At 33.0% G+C, this 25,709-nt stretch overlaps 2 protein-coding genes across 3 annotated transcripts; both read right to left on the bottom strand.

The window, feature by feature from the left end:
* On the bottom strand, nt 1-21,269 carry LOC145316507 (uncharacterized). 2 transcript variants are annotated; one of them, XM_080157077.1, is made up of 37 exons: nt 21,109-21,269; nt 20,736-20,839; nt 20,116-20,184; nt 19,804-19,926; nt 19,341-19,474; nt 18,517-18,628; nt 17,983-18,110; nt 17,636-17,723; nt 17,382-17,489; nt 17,202-17,269; nt 16,770-16,884; nt 15,952-16,099; nt 14,922-15,451; nt 14,101-14,562; nt 13,583-13,819; nt 13,130-13,264; nt 12,414-12,812; nt 11,793-11,915; nt 11,479-11,640; nt 11,096-11,206; nt 9,783-10,608; nt 9,390-9,475; nt 8,676-8,807; nt 8,180-8,268; nt 7,602-7,680; nt 7,287-7,402; nt 6,217-6,434; nt 5,721-5,866; nt 4,216-4,374; nt 3,718-3,981; nt 3,582-3,638; nt 3,197-3,364; nt 2,953-2,988; nt 2,380-2,486; nt 952-1,041; nt 492-626; nt 43-325 (listed from the first exon to the last, which is right to left on the bottom strand). In XM_080157077.1, the coding sequence occupies exons 1-37, from the start codon at nt 21,194-21,196 to the stop codon at nt 148-150; spliced, it is 6,330 nt and encodes a 2,109-aa protein (XP_080013203.1). In that variant the 5' UTR covers nt 21,197-21,269; the 3' UTR covers nt 43-147. The 2 variants fall into 2 exon arrangements, with proteins under 2 accessions (XP_080013212.1, XP_080013203.1); XM_080157086.1 differs by lacking the exon at nt 2,953-2,988 and having other exon boundaries at nt 1-325.
* LOC145327032 (uncharacterized) lies at nt 21,249-25,709 on the bottom strand. The gene is made up of 6 exons (XM_080170523.1): nt 25,630-25,709; nt 24,526-24,826; nt 24,096-24,214; nt 23,552-23,750; nt 22,114-23,231; nt 21,249-21,778 (listed from the first exon to the last, which is right to left on the bottom strand). Exons 1-5 carry the CDS (start codon nt 25,707-25,709, stop codon nt 22,383-22,385), a joined length of 1,548 nt encoding a protein of 515 aa, XP_080026649.1. The 3' UTR covers nt 21,249-21,778; nt 22,114-22,382.

Below are 25,709 nucleotides of genomic sequence, written 5' to 3'. Positions count from 1 at the left end.
CGTTTACGCAAATGTGTCAGAACTTCCCCCCCCCCCTTGATAAAAAGCGTATTTATATGTAGTAGACTATATAGAAATCAAAATTAATACAATTAAAACTGAGAATTATGTACAGAAAGAAAAATCATATATCAATTGAGATTAAAGTTACTCTTTAATTCGCTTTCTAACTCCAGCCCTGAGTCTGTCCGTGGCCTTCAGGGGCGTTGTGTTCTTGACTCCCTTGGGCGTGGCTTTGCCGGTGCGGGCTACAGGCGGAGTTCTGCCCCCAGGCCCGTGAGCCATAGTCTCATTCTCTTTCTTGGCCAGCTTGTACTTCCGAGACCTGAAGAAAATTAATATTTTACATCATAAAAAAGTTCTGATTTGAATTTCTCCTAAGCCTTATTAATCATAAGATTAGGTTATAGTAGAACACAACTATCACCCCTAGGATTAATATTCGCAATATATTATTGATCAAAAAAATTTACGAAGGTATAATAACTTACTTCATGAATGAATTCATAAGATTTTTGACTTTAGGAGTGAACCCTTTCTGTTTCTTGGCTTGTCCGCTGATTCCTGGTGTGTTCGTCTGCTCTAATAGCGGGGTCTTCATAGACAGCGCAGATTGAGAAGATCCTCTGAAAATAAAAAATACTTTAGGTAGTCCATAATGGAAATTTCAAAATAATAGAAAAAAAATTAATATAAAATAAGTAGTAAAAAAATAGTATAGCCTAAAGGTAACTAATAATACTCTGATATATGTGACTGAAGATTAAATTAATCATCATTAAGCCATAGATCAATCTGTTAAATTAAAATAAATAGGTATATTGATCCACCATTTTCCTATTTCTTACACCCAATAATCTTTTTAAAATAAGCAATAAACAACTTTTCAAATATTGCTATCTTACAAAAAAATAATCATTGCACTTTTTCCTTGAAATATATTTAGTTTACCTAGACATGTTGGGTGTGAGATCAGCAGTAGCTCCAGAATCAAGGGAGGTCAGGCTGTTCTCATGTTTAGATCTGTTCATACTCTTATTCCTTAAAAAACAAATAATTGAGTATTAATCATACCAAAGATGTCGACATCCAAAAAAAAGTTGATAAAATTACAGATTAATGAGGGTCGTATAAACCTTTGGGTTAATACGTTATAGATGCTCGAAGCTCTAATTAAAAAAAAAACTCCATTTGATGATTAATTATATAAAGTAGCTGTATTCTAAAATTTGTGTCAAAGAATCAACATCAACCCCCATTAAAATTAAAGTTTTTCGAAAATCTATAATACAAAGTAGCTTGATGTCTGTCCGTCCGTCCGTCTGAAGCTTAAGATCTCGGTAACCACTGAACCGATAGGATTCTACTCTTCAGGGAATATACCTACTGGACCTGTGGTGGTTTTAGGCTATTTTCTTGGGGGGTGGGACACCCCAGGGAGTAAGGGAGGGGACAATGGGCAATTAATTCAATTTAAGAGGGTTCGCTGAAAAGCAATGAAAACCAGATTTATCAAGAAAATTTTACCAAAATTGTAAGGGGATCATGGTAACCTAATTTAGAACAAAATTAGTTCTAAGAAAAAAATCATTTACTTGAAAATTAAATTATCAACACATCACAATGTAGTAAACATTCTGTAATTAATCACTAGAAAAATCTTGTTTAGAACTACCTCAACCCTTCTGATATATTTATAACGGACCCTTAAATTCAAGCGGTTCTTAGATTATTTAATACATAAATATCACAGTAGAGTTTCTATACATGAAAAGACATTTTCTTGGGAAAAAATATTTGTTAAAACCAGCGATAAATAACAAACTTTTCTGTCTGCATATTCAAAACTAGCTCAGCTAGTTAGCGGGGCATTGATGCGCAAGTCCCCAAAATCAGTAAGAATCTGCTGTATTCGTGCACATTCCCTTTAAGCCAGTCCCCAAAGTCTGAGACTCCTTAAAAATTGAATATTCGATCCATTGTCCCCTCCCTTACTCCCTGGGGACACCCCCAACCCCCCCAAAAACAAAAAAATCCCTCCCCCCATTTTTTTTGTAGAAGATTTCCTTGGTCCTTCTTATTTTTTTTTATGAATTTCACTTTAACTTTTTTTTATTATCTCTTGGGGCAAAGCCCCTAGAGGCTAGGGGCGTTGCCGCTAGTTAATAATAAAGTATGAGGCTTAAATTGGACGTACATACGTTTTTGCGTTTTCTTTTACATAGAAGCTTGGCCACATGAATTGTGAATTTTTTTTATACCTAACTATTAGACAATTATTTCAAACCTAAAGATTCTTTTAAATCTTTTTAAGTTAAGTATTAGTTCAACAAATTACTTTGAAATTATACACTTGCCATAAACTGGACACTATCTTACCTTGGAGTAGGTGGACCAGGCTTAGTATAGGAAACATTGCCAGCTTCCTTCTTTACTCTCTTACTACTGCGCACACTATCACGGCTAAAGTATGAGGCTTCAGTATCCTAAATTTAGAACAATAATTAGATTCTAATAGATTTTTTCTTTTAAAAAACCGCCACCATAACAAGCAGCTAAATAAAATCTTAAGTAGGTAAAGATGTAGCTTTAACACTATGTCGAATAACAAGCAATAAACTCATAAGTTTTCAGAAAAGAATTTGTTGAAATTAAGCTTTTGCATGCAATCATCGATTAAATTTTGTCTTCTCTGAATGAGGTAAACAGGTATTTAGGTTTTTAATTGTGAAAATGAGAAGGCTTAAATGATTGGTTTTGGTCTGAATCTTTGCTTTGAGGCTGTAATCTTTACACAAAAAAGTGAATTTAAGGGGCAAATATATATTATATTTGGAGTCTTTAACCGTAACGGTTTAATGTTTATCATTTAACATTAAAGCTAAGTATTTATAATTCCATGCACTATATAAAGGACTACACGTGTTTGAACCATGCATTATCAAAACTTACATGATTGTTAGTTCTAACTCGCTGGAATACACTCGGCTAAAACGATATTAATATTACAATAAATATTTTAAATACATAATTATTAGGTTAAAAGTAATCTAAGAAAAATAAAACTACTAGTTTTTTTTTTTTACAAAAATTAGAAATAATTTAGTTTATTTTTATTATTCATTACGATTCAGGGGAAGTTGAATAGAAAAAATCCCGTAGGGTTCAAAGCAACTCTACACAAATATCCAACTACCTGGCTGCCGTTCAAACTCTCATCAATTTCCTCCTCTTCCTTGAACTCTGGATCCAGGCTTGGCTTCCTCAGCTGCTCAGGGTCAGGTCTCCTCATCTGGTCAGACTTACGCTTTCTGTTGAGGCGCTGGTAGTCGGGGGACAGGATCACAGTCATGTCTGTGTTCTCCTAATGGAATAGTCTTATGAATAGGACTAAGTAAAAAATCTTAGTTTCATATTTTCTCCATTTATTTCAATAAATAAAGGACCACTCTTAAAACATTAATTAATCATCAAAACTTATTTTGTTGTTTTAAGATTGCTCAGACACTTATTTAAGATTAGTTTTTCTTAAGAAACTAATAGCTGGGTAAGAAGTGAAATATGTTAAGTAATATTTTTACCTGTTTAATATTTGAATGTGATGAAGTGCATTCTTTCTTTGTCTTTCCATGGTCCTCCTAATTATATTTAGATACATTAAACATTTTAATTAGGTGTTTTTTTTTACTAAAAATAAATCATAAAATGCATGATTACCTTACAAGGCTGTTTAACAGCCCTTCTGACGGGCGCAGGTGCCTCAATGGTGAAAGCCACAGGCTTCTGGATAGGCTGTCTGGACCGAGTATTGCTAGACGGCGAATCCAGACTCAGGTTAGACGTCTGTCTGGACAAGTTGGCCACGGGTGAAGGCTTGTTGTCTGAATGGTGTCCACGTGGGGCAAAGGAACGGCGAGTGCTGACTGGAGATTCGGGAGGACTTGGTTTGGGCAGGATGTTGGTCATACGACCTGGCTTTACCTAGATTTATGTTAATATTAGAATAGCTTACATTTTACAAGGCTGTGGGAGTATGCGCTAGTATATTTTAATGTAAAGTATATATGAAGCAAAATATATTGGATATGACTGAACGAAATGTGTTGTGCTTTTCACGGAAGCTTTCTATTGAGGTTTGGATTGTTTTTAGCGATGTTTTAGAAAGGACGATTTAATTTACATTAATTCTTAACAAAAATCCTGAAACTAAATCACCTTAGATTGTCTGACTGCATCCTCTGTAATGTCAGAGTCTGTACAGAACTGATAATCAATAGGATAGGCAGACTTCAGATGTGGCAGACACAAAGTGTTACGGCGAGATAACTCTGACATACGGCTCTCTGCTAGATCAGACACGTCACATTTGCCATCCTGCAATATTTCATCGTTAAAATTAAATAGGTAATCTAAGTTAGGTTTCAAAATATTTTTTTTTTGTTTAAAAATCTAAACAGTTTCGACTGCCAGGAATAAGGTATAACCTAGAAGCGAAATAAATCTAAAGTAATATATTTGAAGGGCAGATAAAAAGATCGCCTATTCTACTATGTGTTGTCCCCCAACGACAGCTGAAAATCACGAATAGGTTTCGTATTTTTTTTTTCGAATTAAATTCGTTGTTGGTATAAGCTGTTCAACTGTACTTAGTTGCAACTATTAATAATTAAAAAACAAGGATGACAACATCCATAAGTAGCAAAGCACAAAAATTGTGGATGGGAATACGTAAAAGTAGATTTAAAATCAATATTAGATTTATTGGAGAAAATAAACATGAAACCTTGTTTTATTTTGTATGATGAAGATGGTTAAAGTAAATTACATACTAGATGCACATAACAATGGGAAAAAATATTTTAAAACTGTTAATGCAAAAAAAGTTTTAAAATTGGACCAAAAATGCCAAAGATATGGGGAAATATATCAACATATAAAAATAGCCAAAAACCTGCTAAAAGGCAGTTTGGCCGCCATTGTTTCTTTTCATAAAACGCCAGAAATTTAATTTTAATATCTTTAACTGAAAAATTTATGAAAATTAAACCATAAACACCAAAGATATGGGTTAAAATGTGAGAAATATAAAAATAGCCAAAAACCTACAAAAAGGCAGTCTGACTGTCATTGTTGTTTTCTTCAAACGACAGGAAATTTAATTTTGATATCTTTAACTGAAAAAATTTCGAAAATCGGACCATAAACACCAAAGATATGGAGAAAAATGTGAAAAATATAAAAATAGCCAAAAACCTGCAAAAAGGCAGTCTGGCCGTCATTGATGTTTTCTTCAAATGACGGGAAATTTAATTTTGATATCTTTAACTGAAAAAAATTTGAAAATCGGACCATAAACACCAAAGATATGGGGAAAATTTGGAAAATATGGAAAATATAAAAAATAGCCTAAAACCTGCTATAAAGCAGTCCGACCGCCATTGATGTTTTATAGTTAATTGTGCTCCTTAATGATGGGAATGTTGTCAAAAAATTTCAGCTCTCTATCTTTTATAGGAGCCGAGAAAATCACGTTTCCCCCAATTCATTAATTACGGACGGACAGACGGACGGACGGACAGACGGACGGGCATTGTGAATTATAGAGTAGCTTCGCTACTAAAAAACACCAATGGGGACCATTTTTATTGTCTTTAATTATGACCTGAATCGAAACGCTCACAACATGCAGCTACAGATAAAAAAAAAATATCTCAACAAACCTTAAGATCTGTAAGATAGGAATTAGAGAAGACCTCTCCCATTTCCTCATCACAACTGAACATGGAACCTGCTCCCATCGGAGGACGGGTGCGCCTAGAGGCTCCTACTCGTGTGTCACTAACTGTACGGCTAGCTCGGGTCCGACCTACAATGAACAAAGTAAATCATAATAATCTTAAAGATAAAATATAATTTTTGTATCTTGTGTAATCGTCTGCAACGAAAAACTAATGCCTTTTAAAAAAAACTGCTATTATAAGAATAGTTATTTATAGCATCGAATTAAAAACAGCTTTCCGTGGGTATAAAAATTAAAAATTTTAGGTTTTATTCAAGTTTTGATGAAAGCCAGAAGGCAACAACACTGCTACTAATCTTATTTTATTATTCGTTTAATACTGATTTTTTAGTTGTTTCAGAACCAATTCTAATTCAGCCAATATTAATCGGTTTAGAAAATTAGAAGCCATACTAAAAAAATGATTCTCTGCCTACCTGGAGTGTGAGCAGCCGCAGTAGGGGCTTTGAACACATCAAAATCATCAGCAGTCAAGTTGTGAGAAGACTGTCTTGTGGCACGCCCTGGATGGGCCGACAAACTGGCCCTGCTTGGCCGTCCAGAGGCCAGGCTGTTGACAGAACTGGTGCGGCTTGAAGCAGAGCCGGTACGGGAGGAACTGGTTGATCCGCCCAGGCTTTCCCTCGTCATTTCCCTATAAGGGGGGGGGTAAAATGTGGTGACTCGTGCCACGACATACCAGCAATTTTATTTTGGGTGCTACTCCCTTAGTTTTAGAGATAATTGGATAAAATCTTTTGGGCTGGGTCAGTAATTACCCCAACTAGAGGTATCTTTCAAAAAAAACGGCGGCGGGACCGCCGCTCCCGCCGCCCGCCGCCGGTTTCCGCCGCCACCAAAAATTTTTTTTTTTTGCATTTCTCGCCGAATTAGGCAATTTGGAATCATTTGAGACCATGTTATTTTTTCAAAAATTTTTCCCCTTACAAGCAACCCTGCGGGGGGACTTAGTCATTTTTTTCAAATTCTCGTATATCAAGGTATATCTTAAATACAGTACTTCTCCTGTGATTTTGAAGATATTGAAACAAAATCTTTGAATTAAGAAAACGGCGGCGGGACCGGCGAGACCGCCGTCAATCGCCGTTTTACGCCGCCAACAAAAAAAATTTTTTTTTGCATTTCTCGCAAATATTTATTACTGACCCATCAAAAAAGATTTTGTTCCAATATCTTCATAAGCACAGGAGAAGTACTGAATTTAAGATATACCTTGATATACGAGAATTTGAGAATACGAGTCCCCCCGCAGGGCTGCTTGTAAGGGGAAAAATTTTTGAAAAATTAGGCAATTTGGAATCATTTGAGACCATGTTATTTTTTTCAAAAATTTTTCCCCTTACAAGCAGCCCTGCGGGGGGACTCGTATTCTCAAATTCTCGTATATCAAGGTATATCTTAAATTCAGTACTTCTCCTGTGCTTATGAAGATATTGGAACAAAATCTTTTTTGATGGGTCAGTAATGATTTGTAAAATTAACAAACCTTAGCTTTGTATCAGCATATGACAAGTGAGTTGTCATTCGTTGATTTTCCTTCAGCAGATGACTATTCTCTCTCTGTAGATCTTGGACCTTTTCATGCGATAAACTCATACGAGCCTTAAATAAATCATAATAGCACAATAATTCTCTAGTTTTTTAATCCTGTTGTCCTCAAAGATAAATTCCTTACTCCAAAACTCCAAAGAGAAATCGCCCTAAAATAAAACTAACAATCAAACCCAACCATCTTCTTTTAAGTTTTCCTGAGTGCCTCTAGTAGAATTCAACATTACAAGAACAAGAAACTAAAACTTACCTCTTTCAATTCCGTGCTGATGTTATTCTTTTCTGCTCTTGTCTTCTTAATCACTTCTTTAGCTGCTTCGTATTTCTCCCTAGAAATATTAGGTAACATTTTTATCTGTAGTTTGTACGGCAGCACACAGAGTTTTATTTAAGATTTGAATCTTGAAGTTTCATAGAATTAACCTTCATATTTTTTTCTTGGGAATTTATCTTGAAAAGAGAAAATAGCAAAAGGTTATTTTTTTTAAAATTAGCGTAATCAATGAAAGGAAGAACAGTTATTTTATCGCATCGTATTATAGAAAGTTTTTCGATCAGATTTTTATTTTATTATTCTAGGAAAATTCACTTCAATAAGATAAAATGAATGTTTATTTAGGATTGCTTTGAACTGATATTAATCCACGAAAATTAACCGAATTCGCAGTTATATTAGGAAAAACAATTATTATAATTCTAATCAAATAATCCTTCAATTCCAATACCTTTATAAGTAAATGTTTTAAGTGGATTTACCGTGTTAATAAAGCACAATCAGAAATCTTTAAAAACAACACATTAAAAATATTCAATTATGAAAATACTTACTTTAGTTGATTATTAATCTTGTCAGCCTCCTGGAGTTTTCTAGTAAATACTTGGATCTCTTTAGCATTCTCTGCATCCAGTTCAGATATCTTAACATTTAAATGTTTTTTTTATTCTAGGTTTTTATTATATTAAACAATGTGAATTTTTTTTATAGATATTTTCTTTAAATTGAAACATTAAAATAAATCTGCTATAATTGAAAGTATTAAGAATTTGAAATCTAATATTTAAAGGGGGCGGAGGCAGATGTGCTACTTTTTGTAACCGAAACCTAACATAAAAAAGGAACTTAACCAAAAAGTTACAGCACTAAAATTAACGTTTTTTCCTTTGTTTTTCACAGTTCTACTTTGTACATCATAATAGTAACAGCCTTGTCAATAGTAAGAGATTTTTGGTTTGGTTCCTTTGTGTTTTAGACTTTGTTACAAAAATTTTTTTTCTTCTAGAAATCAAGATTTTAAAACGATTAACCAACAGGAAATATTCATACCTTGTCTTCAAGAAGCTGCTTAAGTTTAAGCTCCTCGTTGAGTCTCCTGAGCTCTTCTTCCAACTTGGCAATTCTCTTCTGGCCCTCAGATGTCTTCTCTATTATCTTTGCCTTCATCTTTTCATTCGCATCCTAAAAATATTACTATTTGTATATTCGAGGAACTGGGATGTAGCAACGAAAAAAAATTTTCCTTTACTTTTCGCCAGTTTTCTGAAGCCTTCAAGGAATCAAGAGTGATATCAAAATAAGAAAAATTTCAAGTTTCAAATAAAACACAGGATTAGGATTATACTTTGCAAATGACTTATAAACAAACAGAATAAACTTGTGATAAACCTTAAATACAATACATAGCTTCAGGGGTGTATATTTTTTAAATTGACCCGGCTGAGGGGGGGGGGGGGGGATAAAAAAATAAAAAAAATATGTAGTGTGGGGGAAGGGGGGTGTGTGAAAATTAAGAGGACTGAAAGCATTTTTTTCTATTTTTCTCCCCTCTTTGGTGAAAAAAAACTAAAAAAATATGTGGAAGGTGGCATAATATGAATAAAATAAAGAGTTCTGAAATATTTTTCCATCTTATCCCCTTCCTTGATTGAAAAAACTAGGAGGGGAAAAAAAATAAAAACATTTGCAGCAGGGGAAAAAAAATGAATCGTGTGCAGAATATAATACACCCCAGTCTAGCTTTTTAAAAAATCTTTCTGTTACCTTTAACATTTTAGCTTGGATCTCTTTCACTCTGTCCTCATACTTCTTTCTTTGATCGTTCAGAGCTTCAGTCATTTCCTTAGAGTCTAAATCAAAATAATTTTTGTAAGCTAACAAATATTTAAGAGAATATTTAAAATTATTAAAACAAGATCAGATTTCATTTGGAAGAAGCTAAATGTCCTTTGATGTGAATAACACAAAAATATCTGATAATTTGTTTTCAGCTACACAGAAAATAAAATTCAAAGAAAAAACGGGTAAACCAAACTCACTTTCAAATTCGGACAGACAAAAGTAAAACTACTATAACGACTGTTTTGTGGGTCATCTCAAAAACGCCGATCATTTTTTTTAAAGGCATAGAAATAAAGAAATTAATGAAATGCTTACTTTTGCTTTCAGCCAACTCCTGAAGATCAGTGAATCTAATTTCCGACTGAACCAACTCTTTCTCCAGACCAGACATTTTCTCCTTAATTTCCTCCATCTCTTTCTCCTTGCTCTCTTTCATGTCAGTAATCTCTTGGTCCTTCTCATCCAAAGCCTTTTTGATTTCTTCAATCTGAGCATTTTCAATCATTAGTTTCTCTTCAAATTCTTTCTGTTTCATCTCAATAGCTTCGTCATTAGCTGCCTTAATTCGGGAAATTTCTTGGTCTTTATCAGCAAGCTTTTTGGAGTATTTTTTCTTTTCCTCCTCAAAGCCAGTCTTAAGACTGTTCATGTTGTTTAAGAGCTCAGAAACAGAGTTTGCAAGAGCTTCCTTAGAACTATTATTCTGTTCAAGCTTTTCTTTCAATTCATCTCTTTCTTGTTTAATCTTCTCCAACTCAGCCATTATAGTGTCAGCATTAGTTGTTGTTTCCTCCTTTATTTTTTCAAGGGATTCTTTCATTTCAACACTTGTTTTTTCAAGAGTATCAATCTTTTCTTCCTTTGTCTTTAACAATTCAACTTTGTTCTCCAATTCAGCCTGAAGATAATCATTTGTGTGCTCAATCTTTTTTATCTCAGATTCCAGGTTATTTTTCTCTGACTGCGCTTGTTCAAAGTTGGCAGCAAGATCGTCTCTGGCTGTTTGAGCTTCATCTAGCTGTTGTTCAAGGAACTCAATCTTGTGTTTATCCTCCATAGTGCTGGATTCTGAGCTGGTAAGAAGATTGGTTAGTTCTTTGTCTTTCTTCACAACTGAGGCATTTAATTCTTCAACCTTTTCCTATAAAATAGAATACATGAAGAAATACTACTTATGACAATAGAGACAATATTTTAAAAATATAATCCAAACTGGAATTGACTCATTAACATGTGGTGAAGAGATAGAGCATTGAATCCAACTTTTTTCTTTTCTTAAATGATTAAACGTTCATGATCATATAATATTCTTTTTATATTGCTAACAGCTAAGAGAAACAAATAATAATTTCTCGCATCGTATTTCAGATTTCCGCGGATATAGAATGTACGGGCTAAAAAAACCGGTTTAAACCTATGATTGTACAATTTTATATTCGTAGAAAGCTGGATATAATACGATGCTAGACATAGTTTTTTCGTATGGATGAGAACCGGTTCCTATCCACCGGATTCGAATGAATACGAGAATAATAATTATAATGTGTTTCAAGTTATAAAAGTAAGTCCTCCTCAAACAACAGATGAATAAACCTAGGTATATACAATTGTAAGTAAAATGATTTTACCTTCAAATGAATATTTTCTTTCTTAAGGCCTACGTTTTCATTTTCCTGATCGGCGACAGATTGTACATACTTCTCCAACATATCCTCCAGTTTCTGATTCTCCACCATAGTCTAATATTAGTATTTATCAAAGAATAGTAAACAAGTAAAGTAAAAAAAGCGAGGTTCACATTCACAAGTCAACAAAATAAAGATGTCGCTACATACTTTTTAGCTTCAATCTAAGCAAAAAATAGCAAGAATTTCATAAAAGATTTGATTTATTTGGATGTACGATCCTCTTTGATCATAATCAGAAGCTTAGCTAAGTTACCTAATGAAAAACAAAATAAAATAATACTTGAAGAGCGAAAAATGAACCCACAAAAAATAATTCTAAATACCTCTTCTCTTTCATCAACAAGTTTTTTCTCAAGAGTCTTGATCTTTTCGTGATTAGCCTCTTGATCAGAGGTTGCTTTAGCTAGTTGATTCTCAAGATCTAGAATTCTTAATTCCTTCTCCTTTGCTTCATTCTCAATCTTTTTAATTTTGTTTTCAGCCTCCTAAAATATAATAATGCTGCTATAAAGTACTAATTGCTGACCTAGCTATCTTAGTATTAAAATAAATGTTCTAAAATATGTAAGAAAAAAAAGGTGACACCCCTGAACTGAACTAAGCATTATATTTACTTTTAGTATTAACGTTTCTTTACCTCTAAGTTAGACTTGAGTGTGAGAGTAGAATCTTGCAGCACAGCATTTGTTGTCTTATGATCATTCAGCTGCTTCTCTAGTAATTCTTTCTCCTCCTCTAGCTCAGCAACTTTCTCTTCAGCCTATGAATATAGATGGAGTGTTACAAATACAATTTCCGTATAAATATTAAATTCGCACGCACTGCCAAAATTAATGATGTGTGGTTTGAACTGAAGGACTACCAAATGACTAGTTTATTCCAAAATTAAAAAGGACATTATAAGGATATTTTTGCATTACAGTCATTCCCCCAGGGAGGGAGGGGAGATTGGCCTGTTTATTACACTAGTTCCAAAAGTTTTATAATAAAGTTTTCTTATTCGTTAGGTCGACAACGTTGGTGACTATTATTATATTTTGATTAGTTGGTTCATTAAGTTGAGGGTCCTAATTCTGTGTATTATCATTTGGGATGTACTTTTTATCAACCATTGTCTTGTACCTTTAGATCCCTGGTCATATCCTGTCTGAGAGAATACTCTTTTTTCTCAAACTTTTATGCCAGTCAAAATAAACAATTTCTTTTAAATTTAAATTATTCCATGATAAAAAAGATAGAAAACTATGAAATCATTTACCTCTAACAAAATATTTTTGTTCTTTTCTTGCTCTTCTCTTGTATTTTTGAGCTGCCCTGCGTAAGCCGTCAGCTGCTCATTTAAGCTTTCAACCTCGCTGTTAAGACTTGCCATGCGTTCTTTAAAATCAGCTGTTTCTTTCTCTGATTCTTTCAACATAGAAGTTAGTTCTTCAACTTGATTATTAGCAGTGGTAAGTTCATAATTCAGACTGACAGTTTGTTCACTTGAGTTGGCGCATTTTTCAGTCAAAGATTGTAACTCCGACTGATTTTGCTCCACCTCGGTTTTCAAGCTGATAAATTCTTCCTTAGAGGCAGCAAGTTCAGACTTCAGCTTGTCTTTTTCTTGCTGGGATTGGGTGTATTTTGTGTTGAGCTCCTGAAGATCACTTGCAATCTACAAAAAAAAATTCTTTTTAAATACTTATTACCAAAGGCTAGTTTATTTTGGATTAAGTAAGTTACAATAAAAATATTTCTGTTCATATCCAAATTAATGTAACATATGCTTAACCTCTAAAAAGATAAATTTTCCTTCGAGATACCCGTCTCTTATTATCGTTTGAAAATAAGCTTCACGTTGTGCTTTTTATGGATGCTTCTTATACAAATATTTCCTTTATTACAATTAGGATAATAAGCATATTTTTTTATCAAAGAAATTTTTTAAAAGTTTTTTAATAAACAATCCTCCAATATATCTACACAACATACCTCATTCTTTTCCTCTTCTAGCTTCTTGAATTCTTCATTGTGTTGATCAATGAGATCATTGAGCCTCTCCTTCTCTGAAATCTCTGCTTCCCATTGAGATTCAATGCTAGTTATCTTTTCAGCAAGCAAGGTTGCCTGTGTGTTTAAAATGTTTTAAATAATAGTTCACTATGAGAAAATTACTTTTTCTATTCATGCAAAGCGGACAAACAAATCTTTAGCCGCTTTTTAGCGGCCAGTCGCTAAATATGAAAACAGCTGAAGAGTGGCCAATTTTAAAGTTAGGATTACCAAATTTTAGGTGGAACTTTTATTTTTCATAACAAAACATTAGCTTCCCCTTCCCCCCCCCCCCCCCGATTTTAAGGGTTAAGTAGACACAAGTTTAAAAGTTAAACATTAATCTTACGTAGAACTTTCAGTATTTTTGAAAATACTCAAGCAAATGTATACCTGTTCTGCTACAGATTTTAACTCCGCCTCTTTCTCGCTCAACTCCTTCGATTTTTTCTCCAGCTTTTGTTGGTACAGGCTCTGAGTTTCTTCAGCCGACTGTCCCTTAGTTTCCAGCAGCTGGAGCCTTTCCTGGAGGTTAGCCAGGTCCTGTTCCAACCTGCGGATGGTCTCGGTTTTGTCTTCAGCTTCGTCCTTGTAGGCTTGGAGCTGGCTGTTGGCTTCAGATAGATCAGCCTAGACATTGGACAATATTTTTTTTATAATACTTAAGATCTCCTAATAGACTAGACCATTATTTAGGCACGTTTTTACATTGGCTATTATGTCGTTAAAGTCTAAAAAGGACGGGAAACTTGGTATTAGAGGGTCAATAATTCGACACGTGGTTTGTTAATTGAGTGCCATGTGATGTAAGAATATGAATTTTCAAATCGTAATATTCTTTAAATAAAATAAAAGGCAAAAATGTTAGATTTGACAAGAAATCTTTCAAAAAATCAGAAACATAAACCTACCTTTAATATGCCAATCTGTTCACCAGACCTTGCCAGTTCAGTCAGCCTAGTTTGAATCTCAGCCCTTTCAGCCTCCAACTCGCTAGTGAGCGCAGCTTTCTCATTCTCATACACTCGGAGTACGTTGGCCTTGTCAGAATCAAGCTTTGCAAGAGTGCTGGCATTCTCCAACTTCATTTCTTCCATCAGTCTAGCTGTTTCTTGTTTTTCAGTGTTATACTGTTCAATTAGATGGTTCTTGGACTCTGTTTCTTTTTCAAGGTTTTGTTGAACTTCAAGTAACAAGGAATCTTTTGATTCTAAGGCTTCCTCTGTATTTGTTAACTTCTTTGTTAGGTCAATCAGTTGGGAAGAATTTTCAGTGAGCTGTGATTGTAGGGTTTCTAATGCTGAAGTCTTTTCTGTAAGTTGATCAGACAGACTGATCTTTTCGTTCTGTTCAATGGTAAGTTGAGTTTTCAACTAAAAAAATATTTCTTGATAAAAATCAATATGAGGTATGAGGTTTGAAATTGGGCAAATATTCTCAGCCTCATAATTGTTTATTAAGATATCTATTGGTTTGAAATTGGGCAAATATTCTCAGCCTCATAATTGTTTATTAAGATATCTATTCCTGTATTTTATTAAAGTTTATTCGATGAAGGAACTTTTAAGGCTTATTCTAGATTAAGAATTAGGAGTCCTACAGACATAAGAAAACACCGCAATGGCTAAAAACGTTTATCTTTTTAAAAAGGGTTCAATTTAATGGGAGGGTTTCTGTGGTCAACTTTTATTTTTGACGGATTATTCTGTATAATGACAAAATTGAAACATACCTGATTTTGGGTTTCTGTCATACTTTGAATCTCATGTGTAAGCTGATCTTTAGCATTAACAAGTTCAGAAATATTCTGTTCCATTTCTTGTTTAACCTGTTCCATTTGGCTGAATTGCTCCGTTAAACCTGATTTCTCAGCATTAAGAGATTCTACAGTTTGTTTAAGAGTAGCCATAACATTGTTGTTTTCTTCAATTATCTTTGATGTCATTTCCTTTTCTTCAGCCAGTGTTTTAACTTGATTGTCTAGTTCAGAAGCCTTTGAAGTGATAATATTTAGCTGCTCAGTTGTCTTAGAAACTTGTTCAGTCAAATTTTGAATGCTTTGTTCAAGATCCATTTTTTCTTGTGTGTATTTTTGTGTAATTTCAACTTTTTCTTGCTCCAGGTTGGTTAGTTTATCAATAACTTCTTGTTTTTCTCTTTTCTGTGTGTTGATTTCGGCTTGCAGTGTGTCAATTCTTTCTTCAAGTTGTGGGATAACAATGTGGTCTCCCATGTTTTCTCCTCCGGGGCTTCCAGGTAAACCTAAACAATACCAGAATTATTATTAATCTTAATTCAAAATAATTTGTTGGCTATAAATGACGACAACACATCTTTGAATTTAACATGCTTTTCTTTAAACTGTGAAAGATTATATAGACTTGCACCTTTACAAGGACAAGTCTAATACACTATTTACTGCTATAAAAAAACTCCTTTAAAATCAAATTTTATTTGAAATATACGGTTCTACAAAAGATTCTTTTATTCCCAGATGCAAAATATTTCATTTATTCTCCTCCCCCCCCTCCCTTTGTTTTTAGCCCAAGGAGTCAGAAAAAATTAAAAAATATTTTAGTAGGTACTCCTAATTTTATTCATTTTTCCCCTCTTACATATTTTTCGAGTTATTACCCCTAAGGAGGGAAATAATGTTTCACTTTCCCCCTAGCCCCTCCCATATGTTTTATCCCTACCCTTTCAGCAGGGGATCCAATGCAGAATGTACAACACCCCTGTAGAATTACAAAGTAAAGATTTACCTGGCATGGCTTGAACAAGACTGTCGTTTCCAGTGTTGGCAAAATGGTTGGAATCATCAAGGCTCATATTAGTCATATCCACTTTCATCCAGTTAATAGAAACCATGGAAGGTCTGCCCGGGTTTAGGTTGAAGGTGTCATCTCCACCCTAGAAAGAACATCTAATAAGGTAAAAATTAGACAAATACTAAAAACCTTTGTGATAGTTAAAAATAAAATAATACAGTTTGTCAAATTGCGGAAATAAAAATTCTGAACAGTTCATTCAAAAAAATGGTGGGAGGTTAGTCCCTCCCTCCTTATGCTTAACCTAATAACCACTGGGGTGAGCCATAAACCTGCGGAGCTACCCAGATCCCATATAACCTAACCTGAAAAACAAAAAATTCCCCCCAACTTTCATTTTTTCTTCAAAATGAGTCAGGGGTGTATATTCTGCACAAGATTTATTTTTTTTCCACGGCTAAGATTTTTTTTATTTTTTTCCCCCACTAGTTTTTTCTCACCAAGAAGGGGGGAAAATGGAAAAATAGTTTAAGAACTCGTATATTTTATTTATTTTATCCCTCCTACCACACATTTTTTTAGTTTTTTTCACCAAGGAGGGGGAGGAAATGGAAAAAATGTTCTCAGTTTTCTTGATTTTTACATTTTTTCCCCCTCCAATCACTTATTTTTTATTTCCCCCCCCCCCCCCCCCACTGAGCCGGGGATCCCATATAGAATATACACCCCTGAAATGAGTTAGAAGGAGTGGGACTTGACTAGGAACTTTTGAGAGAAACCGCCAGAAATTCTTATTATTTAATTTTTCATACCGTAAACATTTCTTCCAGTTTAGCCTCCAATTCTCCAATGTTTCTCTTGAGTTGATCATTATGTTCCTCCGCAGAAGTTAATTTTGTTGTCATTTCTGTAACAGTGCATTCAAAACTAAAGTAAAATTTTTTTTAACCACTAAGACAGTTGTGTTTTATATTTCAGACAGGTATCAATGCTTTTAAATTTCAAAATATTTCCTGTATTTAAATAAGGTGTCAAATCATCTGCATAAAAGTGTATTTATTTTACAAAGGTGATTGATTACAAAAGGGCTTGACAAGAAATACCAGTAAAGTAATTGCAAGACATACTAGGCCCCAATAGGACAGTAATATAGGACTTAAAAGAGGCTAAAAAACGCGCAAACTTATCTATTCTTCCCACAATAGATAATATTTTTATCTCATGAAAATAAAAAGTAATGAAACCTGTTCTTTTCAGTCCTGGTTTTGGACAGATCAGTATCAAGATATTCAACCTTTCTTTCCAATTTTTCCTAAAATGATTTATTTTTAATATAAATATTTGTAGTATTTTTATCATTGATTAAATTAAATTACGATTCTTAATAAATATACCCAGAAATAATATTTTCCAGTATTGCTTACCTTCTCCTGCGTAACTTCATTTAAATCTTTTTCAATAGCATCAACTTGTTCTTCAAGACATTTCTTTTCACGGAGAAGACGGTGGAATTTTTCTCTTAACTCATCATCCTATATAAAAACAAATAATGAAAGAGACAAACTACCTAGATAATATTTTACCTTTTTAGTTTTATAAATCTTACACCATAGATGATTGTATATAAAGCCCAATATAAGAATATCAATATAAATAGGAAAGTATTTGTGTTACTTACAGCATTGCTAGAAGCGTTGAGGTCATCTTTTTCAATGAGACTTCTATTCTTTTGTTTCAACATCTGCATCTCACTTTCATATCTCAACCTGAATAAGAAATCAATCAATTTTGTTTCTTCAACTAAAAACGTCAATAAATTTTAGAACATCATAACAGAAAACCAACCAACTGATTGCAAAACATTTTCTGTTAGTCCTTTACATCGATTCAAGAAACTTGTTGCAGGCAAAGTTACTTCTAATTGTCGGATCAATTCAAAAGCAAAGGTAAGTAAATAGAATATCATTCTTAATGATATTAAAATAAAAATAACTTATCATAAGTTAACCAAAATTAAAAATTTACCTCTCTTTTTTCAAAGCTTCAACTTCAGTCAGATAATAAACTTTCTCTGATCTTTCAGATTCTAATTCTGTTTTCAAACTTCTGATGTTAGTTTTGTTTTCTTCGACTAACTGTTGTAACTTTTCAATCTAAATAAAATATATAGTATATAAAGAGTTTTATATAATAATAAAAATAACTATTTGAAGAGGGCTCTAAATAATTTTATTGGAGATGGTAACTTGGAATCTAATAGAAGTACAACTATAGTTTCAACTGTTTTATGATAGAAATCATGCTTTATTCATTCTTCATAACAACGTGTACATTGATAGGAACGGAGACCCATTCAGCAGAATTTTTTTTATCTCGCAAAATCGATTAATTTCAAATGACTATACCTTTAGAAATTACCTACGAAAACATGTACATAAATAATGTTAAAGATAAATCCAATTTTGTTAGCCAACAAATCGTGCGTGATCCTTCATTTTAGTATATTGGTATCTACGTGTTAATTGTCTATAAAACCCAGGTATAAATCTCTATTCTAACCTGGCTAGAGACCGGAGTATCAGGCAGCTGTTCTCTGGTGGTAGTTGGAGTATTGCTGGAGCTAGGACTGTACGCAAATATTACAGGACTACCAACATTTGCTTTCTTGGCCCTAGAAGAAAACGAAGTTGACAAAGATACATATCAATTAAGAATTAACAGGTTCTAAACACGCAAAACGTGATCTTATACATTTAGTCTACCTGACTCACTATTTTATGTATTAATTTCATTCTTGAAATTTACACGAATATCAAATTTTCTTGTTGATATTAAAAAAGGTTTAAGTTATTACTATGACTGATCCAATTCGTTAAATTCTATTTATTTATTTTTTTCACTAGCCACCCCATGATTTTTACATATAACACAAATATTTTAAACATTTCGGGCATAGATTTTCTAAATTATCCATGTTGAATGTCTTATTTATCGGTGTATGTTCTACATTGTATCCCCTGCTCAGGGGGGGGGGGGGGGAATAAAAAATAAGTGGTTGGAGGGGAAAAAATGTAAAAATTAAGAAAACTGAAAACATTTTCCTTGGTGAAAAAAAACTAAAAAATGTGTGGTAGGAGGGATAAAAAATAAAATATAGAGTTCTTTAAATATTTTTTCATTTTCCCCCCTACTTGGTGAGAAAACCCTAGGGGGGGGGGGGGGGGGGGGGGGAAATAAATTTTGTAGCCGGGGAAAAAAATAAATCTTATGCAGAATATACACCCCTGCTTGCAATCTAATGGATTTTCATTTCATCTTTGCGTGTGAAGACCGTTTGCATTGCAGTCTTGTTATTTTAAGCAAATGTACATTGATAAACTAACCTTGTAACATCAGTGCTGGCAACCCTTGCCCTGCTGACCGGAGCAGCCAGCTGACCAGTGGTCTCTGACACCCGGGACATCATCAGCTGCATTAGCAGGTTGTCTGTCAGGTTAGAGCGTTGCTCATGTAATGCCTTAAATATTTAGCTATCAACTTTTTGTATAAGAATGAAATGTAGTAAAAACCTAGATATTAAGAAAAAATTTTTTTTTAATAGGTTTAAGTTTGTATTCTTAAATCAGAAAAAATCGAAATTCGTCTTAAATTCTGTCTTAGGAATTTTTAATGCTAACTCTATAATGCTAAAAAGATATAAAAAATGGTTGGTGTGATTGGGTGACGCTATTAATGGCTATGAAATGAATTGTTTCAAACTACATATTTAACTAACCTCAATCCCATAAAAAATCACGACTAGAGATGTAGCACTTATGAAAATGATAAGTAATACAAATAAGTTACCTTTAGTAGACATCTCAATCTAAGTTGATTTTCTTTATTTAAATTAGATTCCTCTGTTATAGATTTCATAAGCTGCTCATTTTTGTGTTCAACTGTCCCAAGATACAGAAATATTGTAAGTAACTAAAAAATAAATAAAATATTACTTATGAAGAAAAATATTTTAAACTTTTATTTATAAATAATGTATAAGGCAGCAAAGATAACTTGCCATGGAGTGGCAGAAAATTTTGATAAAGATCATCATCTACACTCTACAGGTCTTAAGAACATAATTTTTAAGTGGAGGATAAGTTAACAATAACAAAATACCTTTAAAAGTTCTTCTTCTGATCCTTGTTTGGCATCGTCAATTTTAATTAATTGTTGATTCGGAAAAGTCTAAACAAACAAAAAATTGGTTAGTCTATAGTATATAATATGTTTGTGTTTAGTTTGCAGTACAAGGTGATTGTCAAGGTAACAAAATTGGGCGGCAACGCTTGGACCGAGTAGAAACTGCTTTTAAAGACAACGCCTTTGACAAACTATAGAGGACGTGATACATCGCATGATTTTGATTTGTTGTATTGTATCCCTAAACTAAATTTTGCTCAATGATAACCATGACTATATGGTCAATCGCCCTTCAGTCATCCAATCCTATAATTGCACGACCTTTGTCTGCAAGTCCTAACTGTACATGGTAATGAGTAACTCCTTTGTTAATTCAGGGCATTTCCCTTACTTTAACTATTATGTCGAGTACCTGACAAAGCAGCAGTAGAAGCCTTTTGTCTTAAGCTACAACGCAGTGTTAGTCCGAGATTCGAACCTATTAACTTCCCGAAAACAAGCAAATTACGTATTACGCCCCAGTGACGGATGATAAAATTAAAGAGAAGCTCCTTAAAATTTTAATTCCAAGTACTTCCATTTAAAATATGAATTACCTGATTTAAAATCTGTTGGATTTTTACAAATGTTTGTGTGGTGGTGGTATCCGCTTCGGGTGTGCAATTCAGGTATTTTGTTAAAAAACCGTAGAAAAATTTTCCTAAAATAGAAAACTAAGATGAAAAACTTAATATCAACAAATCATATATTTTTAAGTTTGAACTGAACGGATTTGGTTCTCCATTTAAAAAAAAAAAAAACTTAACATAAGTCCCAGGATGGTTTTAGGCAATTTGATTTTTCTGCTTATTGGTTCGAGGCTATTTTTTGCGCTTTTCATTCAATTACAGAGCCCCGGCCTTATTAATATATTATGGTGTGGACATTATTTCAATTATATCTACTTGAATAAGACTTTAAAAATCTTACCATCAATCAATGAGATGAGGTCAAGAACAGGACACAAGTTGAGGCTTCGCGCCCAGCGTAAACAAATATCCTGGAAACTATTGTCCATCTTTACTGTGTTTGTAACTTTGTACTATAATTTTAGTCAATGCATATTGCTATCTGAAACAAAATTTTCATTGATAATTTAATCACATTTAGAGTTATATTAGGTCAAAAACTGTCAAATATTACCCATTACAAACTTATATTTCATACTTTAGAGATAGGTGAATTAAAGACAAAAAAAACCCCCCTAATAATATGACTCAGTATAACTTATATATGCTCCAAATTCAAATTCCAATGACAAAAATATACTAAAACCTATGTATACCTAAAAAGTTCTTTTTAAATAAATTAAGCTTGTCTTTCCATATCTCTATCGTATCAAAAATTACTAAAAATATAAATGTATTGGTATCATGTCAACAATATACGACATAATAATACATCAACATTGGTAATTTGTACTCATGTTTCAAAATTGGTCTCGCTCGGATAAATAAAATCTTTTTCTCATACTTTTAATTTTGGTCATGTTAATTAACACCTATAGGTAGGCAAATACTTGAGTATTTCATTTACTAAAAACTTTTCAATTTTATTGTTACCCTATCCTCCAATATTCTTTTGGAATATATTGTCTGCCCTTTTCATGTAAAGGGGTAGTTCCACGAAATGCATTTGAACTTAATTTAGTGAACCGCATATTTTATCCTGGTTGAACTACATTTATATGGCATATATTTGAAAGAATTTTAATTTTCTACCACGTAGTTTTTAAAATATCAAGACTTGAAAATCGTATTATTAAATTGCATATATCACAAAAAGACAATTTTCAAGTCTTGATATTTTAAAAACTACGTGGTATAAAATTGAATTTATTTCAAATATATGCTATATAAATGTAGTTTTAACCCATTAACTAGGAAAAAATATGCGGTTTACTAAATTAAGTTCAAATGCATTTCGGGAAACTACCCCTTTGCTCATTTTTTTGGGTTGATTTCTCCGACTAAAAGCATAATATTTAAATATAGAGTTCGGTTCCTAATTCTGCAAGGCTATATAATCTTTAATACTATAAGTTAAAATTATTTGCCTCAAAATATTAATTTTGTGATTTTACTAATATAACTGCAGATATAACAGTTTTAAGTGTATATTTGTGAGTAAGGGTGTTTGAAGGTTGGGAATATTCTTAAATGATTAATTTTTATAAAACGATATACACAAAGTTGATAAATAATTCACTCTGCTACTTCATCGCTTTCTTTGAAGTTCAATTTAGTCCTTTTAAAAGAATCCTGAATACTCATTTGATTTTTGTCTTTCTTTCCACTGCTGTTTCTTCTTCTCTTTTTATTGGATGATACAGATTTTGGGGTTGCCACTCTAAACGAATATCCATTCTCACTACCTTTTCGTCGGTCAACACTTCGTGATTCTTTATCAAGTTGGAGTTGGAGCTTTCTTGCCATTTCCATGTCTTTCTTTTCTTGTTCAATTTGTTTGGCAATTTTTATTTGTTCTTCAATAAGAGAAGCTTCGTCTGATATATCAAGAAAAGATTTTAGGCTGTCAGTTGCTAATATTGTTTTTTGAGTCAAAGATTCTTCACTTGTCTTACTTGGACCAGCAATGGGTTCAAGTACATTTTCATTGTCGTCAAAATTATTTTCATTAGGGGTATCCTTTCCCTTTATTTTGTCACTTGACAGCAAGTTTTCAGATTCATTTTCAAACATGTCTTTGTCATCGTCTACTGGACTCTTTGGCTTCTCTTCCATTATATTTTCCTCGTTTCTGACATATTTACTCTTTTCTCCCTTTTCTTCTGTTTGTTCAAGATTTGCTTTTGCAGTTAGAATATCTTCAGAGCTTTTCTTCTCTTCAAATAAATATAAATCACCCGATTCATCATTTAGTTTCAAGTCATGCGAATTTCTGGATAGAGGGGAATGTAAAGGTGATTTATCAGATTTAAATTTGCAAGAACTGTTAATGGAGTTCGTAAATAAATTTGGCGAATCTTCAAGTTCTAGGAGAAGTGAAGATTCAAAATTTGATGTAGATGCTGCCGGACTTGCATTCAAATCCTAAAATATTTGAGCTTTATTAAACTACCTTTTACTTTATGAATCTTTTTTACATTCATAGGTAACCCCCCCCCCCCCCCCCCCTATAAAACAAGAACGCGTACATGCCCTCCTAAGCCCACATTTTTCCTAAAATCATTCTACACTTGTCACTGCATGAAACAAGAAGATTTCATCGTCATTTTAGATTATAATATATTTGTATTTCTGCATGAAATGAACTTATGAAGCTTCCCCGAATAGCAGTGCTGAACGACATACAGGCAAACATCCCGCCCTTGTTATTTTATTTTAAAGAATACAGGTGAAAAAATTCAAACCTTCTGGCTATCAGAGTCTGCATTTGAGGAACGTATGGCAAGTGGGCTTGTTGATTGTCTCTGACTTTGAAGCTTATTTTCTTTCATAAACTTGGTGATGTTGTTTGGGCTAAATAACGTCTTTTGATTTGGGCTGTTCTTGTTATTCTTCTCCATTATAGATTGACTTGAAACTGGACTTCTTAGAAGCGATTGGGAGCTGAAAATAAGAAAATTATTTCGAATAAATTATAATTGAATACACTATAGTTATTAAAACAGATTGACATTGTAATCCTTTGTTATGCAGAGCCACTGAACATAAATAATCATCAAAAAAAAAAAGAAAATAAATATATGGTAGGTATGAAAAAGCGAAATCAAAATTAAAACAATCATTTTTTAAGAAGTTGCCGGATTGCTTTGAATTTACTTTTGATAAGCTTCCATTGTATTTGATTTAATTTTTTAGTATAGGTAACTCTTCTTATGGGGTAAAATAGTTGTAAAAAAGTGGTAACTAAACTTAACAGAGTATATATTTGCGAAAATATTAAAGCCTTACCCTTGACTGGGACTCATGGACTGAGAACTTGATATAAACGAGTCCAGGGGACCTCTGACAATATTCTTTTTCTTTTGCATTAATCTGTTTTCTTTACCCGGCGACGGCGTGTTTTGTATCTATAAAAATACAAAAAGATTAAAATGTTACATATAGTCAATGATTTTGGTGGGTTTTTCATCAGATTTTTGACTAGTCTCATTCTAAGTATTTTCTATTTATCTAAAGCATGGGGGGAGGGGGGGGGGGGGGGTAGAATATTGACAATGATAATATTCAATCTACAATCCCTTATCTTAAAACCATAACAAAAGCAGATAAAAAATTGTATGGGAGTCCTTGTAAAAAAAAACAACTAAAAACAAGATGTGTATCACAATTTTATTGACTTCATTTAATTAAGATTGTAATTAAAAGCTGAAATATTTACCATGAGTGCCAATTCTTGATCTTCAATCTCCTGTCTTCTATTCAACTCATATTCTTCTTTGTATTTCAAAATAAGATCTTTACTTTTCTCTTCCTCTTCCTTTTTCAGCTTCTCCCTAGCTTCATTCTCTCTGGCCAAGGCGGCTTCAAATTCTGATTTAATTTCACCCGTCTCTGCAAATTGATGGTTCGGTATACATGGAAGAATTTCGTCAGGGTCAGTGATATCATCGCCTTCAAGGCGACTTTTTACTTCACGCGGGAATTTGTCCTGTTTTAAAAATATGATTGACAATATATTACTGATATTTAAAAATTTAATATCTTTAGATCTTCAGAGGAAGCCTGAAAAAAAGACAGAAATGGGCACTAAAAAAATTATGTTTTTTTTTAAAGAGCAAACTGAACAAAATATAATATTCAAGGGTCTGATATACCTAGCAGTTTTTAAGATTTCATAAAATGAAGAATATTTACTACTTAAATCGTACAATGATAAATAAAAAGCGATCATAATAAAGCAATATGATCTGCGTAAGTACTACAGAGAGAGAGAGAGAAATCAATCATTCCTGTATGTAATCCCATATGATTTTATTGACTAGAGTTTTTTGTTTCGTTGCTTTCCTGGCCCACGAGGAGAGGCGGGCTCTGCATACCGGGCAACTTATATTAGCATGGGTTAATGTCTCCTAAATTTATCATTTCATTGTATAAGAGTAACTAATAACAATTTTCAAGGCGAAGTAATAAACATTTACATATGTAAGAATCAGAGCAATGACAATTAATAAACCTAAAAAATGTGCAGTGTGCAATATTTTACTGACTAGGAAGTAGAAAAAATATTTACAAATAACTTGCATAAAAGTGTGTAAATTGTATTGTACGTATGATAAAATGATATATAAATTAAACCAATTAGTAATTAATTTAAACTTGCATTATATGCATATGTAAAATATGAATTCATTTAGATCAAAAAAATTTAATTATTTGGCGTTTCTTATAATGAAAACCATATAAAGCCGGCAGTAAAACAAAGGACTTTAAATATATATGAAATGATTTCCCTGAAAGCAAAGTGAACAAATGACATGCTGACATGGCATCAAAACTGGCTCCACGAGGATACACAAACATATTGGACACGAGACATCTGCCAGGCTGATTAAAACCTCGCAT

The sequence above is a fragment of the Acartia tonsa genome, chromosome 1 (genome assembly GCF_053477335.1).
Source record: "Acartia tonsa isolate MP-2025a chromosome 1, ASM5347733v1, whole genome shotgun sequence".
Lineage (NCBI taxonomy): Eukaryota > Metazoa > Arthropoda > Copepoda > Calanoida > Acartiidae > Acartia > Acartia tonsa.
The sequence above is the reverse complement of the archived record's forward strand: the minus strand, read 5'-3'. Positions and strand labels throughout refer to the sequence as shown.

Coding starts and splice junctions, on each gene's coding strand:
- LOC145316507 (XM_080157077.1), bottom strand. CDS start 21,196: ATGGACAATAGTTTCCAGGATATTTGTTTACGCTGGGCGCGAAGCCTC. Junction 8,808..9,389: donor TCCAAGCTAAAATGTTAAAG/GTAACAGAAAGA, acceptor TAATATTTTTAG/GATGCGAATGAAAAGATGAA. Junction 7,403..7,601: donor TCAGCACGGAATTGAAAGAG/GTAAGTTTTAGT, acceptor GATTTATTTAAG/GCTCGTATGAGTTTATCGCA.
- LOC145327032 (XM_080170523.1), bottom strand. CDS start 25,709: ATGCGAGGTTTTAATCAGCCTGGCAGATGTCTCGTGTCCAATATGTTT. Junction 24,215..24,525: donor ATCAAGAATTGGCACTCATG/GTAAATATTTCA, acceptor GTATTTTTATAG/ATACAAAACACGCCGTCGCC. Junction 23,751..24,095: donor TCCATGAGTCCCAGTCAAGG/GTAAGGCTTTAA, acceptor TCTTATTTTCAG/CTCCCAATCGCTTCTAAGAA.